The 3,499-nt window shown below is 51.5% G+C and overlaps 1 protein-coding gene across 1 annotated transcript; it reads left to right on the forward strand.

The window, feature by feature from the left end:
* On the forward strand, positions 1-2,134 carry AYL99_00846 (NADPH-cytochrome P450 reductase; the record flags this gene model as incomplete). Its single annotated transcript, XM_018832362.1, has 2 exons — positions 1-1,779; positions 1,838-2,134. 2 exons carry the CDS (start codon positions 1-3, stop codon positions 2,132-2,134), a joined length of 2,076 nt encoding a protein of 691 aa, XP_018698241.1.
* Positions 2,135-3,499: the final 1,365 nt, after the last annotated feature.

Genomic DNA, 3,499 nt, shown 5'->3' on the forward strand with positions numbered 1-3,499 from the left:
ATGGCTCAGGTCGACACCCTGGACATTATTGTCCTCGTCTTGCTACTTCTCGGCAGCATCGCCTACTTCACCAAAGGCACCTATTGGGGCGTCCCCAAGGACCCCTACGCTACATCCGCCCTCAATGGCAGCGCTTCCAAAAAGGGTTCTCGCAATATCCTCGAGAAGATGGAGGAGTCGGGCAAGAACTGCGTCATCTTCTACGGCTCGCAGACTGGTACTGCAGAGGATTATGCCTCCCGTCTGGCGAAAGAGGGCCACGCTCGGTTTGGATTGAACACAATGACTGCTGACCTGGAAGATTTCGACTATGAAAACCTGGACAAATTTCCCGAGGATAAAGTTGCATTCTTCGTCATGGCCACCTATGGCGAGGGTGAACCGACCGACAACGCTGTCGAATTCTGGGAATTCATGAACCAAGATCCTCCTTCCTTCTCCGAAGCCTCTGAAGATAAGCCCTTGAGTAACCTCAAATATGTTGCGTTTGGCCTGGGTAACAACACGTACGAGCACTACAACTCCATGGTCCGGAACTTGGACAAGATCCTGACCAAACTGGGTGCGGAGAGAATCGGTGCTGCCGGCGAAGGAGACGACGGTGCTGGTACCATGGAAGAAGACTTTTTGGCATGGAAAGAACCCATGTGGGCTGCTCTTGCGGAGAAAATGGGTCTCGAAGAACGTGAAGCCGTGTACGAGCCAGTATTCAGCGTGGAAGAGAGGGATGATCTGTCCCCAGAAAGTGACACCGTGTATCTGGGAGAGCCCAACAAGAACCACCTTGAAGGCACCCAGAAGGGCCCCTACAATGCTCACAACCCGTTCATTGCCCCGATTGTCGAGTCCAAGGAATTGTTCACGGTCAAGGATCGCAACTGCCTCCATTGCGAGATCGATGTGTCTGGTTCTGGCATCTCTTACACCACCGGCGACCATATCGCGGTGTGGCCCACGAACGCAGGCTTGGAAGTGGACCGTTTGATCAAGACCTTTGGCTTGGAAGAGAAGAGACACAAGGTTATCAGCATGAAGGGTATGGATCCCACAGCCAAGGTGCCCTTCCCAACTCCAACGACTTACGATGCTGCTGTTCGCTACCACATGGAAATCTGCGCTCCGGTTTCCCGTCAATTCTTGGCCACCTTGGCTGCTTTTGCTCCCAACGAGGAAGCAAAGAAGGAAATGGCCAAACTGGGTTCGGATGCCGACTACTTCAAGGAGAAGGTTGCCTCGCAAATGTTGAATATCGCCCAGGCGGTATCCGCTGTCCATCCCGGACCTTGGTCTGCCGTCCCGTTCTCTTGCCTCGTGGAGGGTCTCAACAAGTTGCAACCTCGATATTACTCCATTTCTTCGTCTTCACTGGTCCAGCCGCAGAAGATCTCTATCACCGCTGTGGTGGAATCAATCCGCGTTCCGGGTGCCGGCCACATTGTCAAAGGTGTCACGACCAACTACCTTCTGGCTTTAAAGCAGAAGCAAAACGGAGACCCCGACCCATCACCTCACGGTCTGACCTACGCCATCACCGGGCCCCGCAATAAGTACGATGGTATCCATGTCCCGGTTCATGTCCGTCACTCCAACTTCAAACTGCCATCAAATCCTAGTAAACCCATCATCATGGTCGGTCCTGGCACCGGTGTTGCTCCTTTCCGAGGCTTCGTGCAAGAGCGTGCAGAGCAAGCGAAGAGAGGTGAAGAAGTCGGTCACACAGTACTCTTCTATGGTTGCCGTCGATCGACCGAGGACTGGCTCTACAAGGAGGAGTGGGAGGTAAGTCCACCCGTTGTCCATTTTGTTTATGCACTCGATTGCTAATTGGGTGTTCCAGGAATACAAGAAGATTTTGGGCGACAAATTGACCGTCTTCAACGCGTTCTCTCGCGAGACTTCGAAGAAGGTCTACGTCCAACACTTGCTCAAAGAAAATGCGAAATTGGTCAATGAACTCCTGCAACAGAAGGCTAATTTCTACGTTTGTGGTGATGCTGCTCACATGGCACGAGAAGTCAACGAAGTCCTGGGTCAGATCATTGCCACTGAGCGAGGAGTTGACGAGAAGAAGGCTGAACAAGTGGTCAAGAGTATGCGCAGCAGCGGAGTCTACCAGGAAGACGTCTGGTCGTAAACATTTACACTTACGCCGACTGCTTTGAAGACACCTTGTTGAAAAAAAAAAATCGGAAGGTGTGCAGCTGGTCGGGAAGGGTACGACGCAGCCGGTGGCAGATTACGGCAGTCGCTCTTCGGCTTCGCATTTGTGCGCCGAAGAGGCATCGGCGACCAAAGATCGAGGGGAGTGATCGGAACAGGCGGGATGATGCGCATATCAAAAAGAAGAAAACCAATCACAACCGTGTGTGTCATGGAATAGCGATCTTGTCCTGTCCGCCTCCCCCAAGTTTTGGTTCGAAGATCGGAAGGCGACCTGGAAAGAATCGGAAAGGTTCAGCTGTTCACATGTTCACATGGCCACATCTGGCCAACTTGCCGTGGGGTTCAAAGGATGGGATTAGGACCAAGGAACCAATGTGGGGTTGGTGATGGCTTTCGGCGCCGTCGGAGAGAACAGGGTCGCCACATGCACCGACTGGCTCGACTGGCTCGACTGGCTCAACTCCTCGCTCCGAGCACCAGTGTTCACGTCTCCGACTGATCGATTCCCCCTGGGGAGTTTGTTTCTGGATGTGGGACCCGAGATTAACGGGACTGCTTTGTTCACAGTTTTATGACTTCTTCAACTGAATAATAGGCGTTCGGCATCGGGGGAGTTTTAGACTGGGAGGGGCGAACTAGACCGCTCGGGACGGATTTTGTTCTCACTGGTTTATACGACAGAGACAGGAGACGAGAGGAAGAGGATGATTGGGCCCTGTTTTGATTTTGCTTTGCCTTTTGCCTGTTCGCTGCAGAAAACGACCGAGTTGTGAGGTAGACCCTCCTCTGCCCCTCTCCTCTCCTCAGCCGACCCGAGTGAAGAAGGAAAACGCCCTGGATAAATAAATAATGAATGTAAGCAATTGAAGGATATATATACACACAAAGGATTTCAACAGAGAAACTCCTTCCAAGTGCATTTCGTATTCTGTCTGAAGAACTAACTCCCTGGTTGATGGATAGTGTGATTGAGTGATCGATTGACTGAATGACTGACTGATTATGGCTCATTTCAACCATGTACGTTAAAGCAAGATAAAACTCAAGCTATGTATCTCCAGCTACCACCTACCATTCTTCAAGCCACACGCCCACAAACTCAGTCCTTTTTCTTTTCGGGATTGCTTCCTTTTAACTGATCGTACTAGGATGGATCCTACGCCCGCCTTGTGTCTTTGAAGGCGTACTGAGAACAAAAACTCGCATCTCGTCTGGTCATTCGCTTTTTCACTGTCTTCTCTCTTCTCTCTTTCACTTCCAGGATGTGAAAATCTTTGGTGATGTGTACATGCTGGATAGCGAAGAGGTGCCCCAGCAGCGGCCTGTCCCTTCATGC

Source organism: Fonsecaea erecta, assembly GCF_001651985.1.
Source record: "Fonsecaea erecta strain CBS 125763 chromosome Unknown Scaff1, whole genome shotgun sequence".
Taxonomy (NCBI): Eukaryota; Fungi; Ascomycota; class Eurotiomycetes; order Chaetothyriales; family Herpotrichiellaceae; genus Fonsecaea; species Fonsecaea erecta.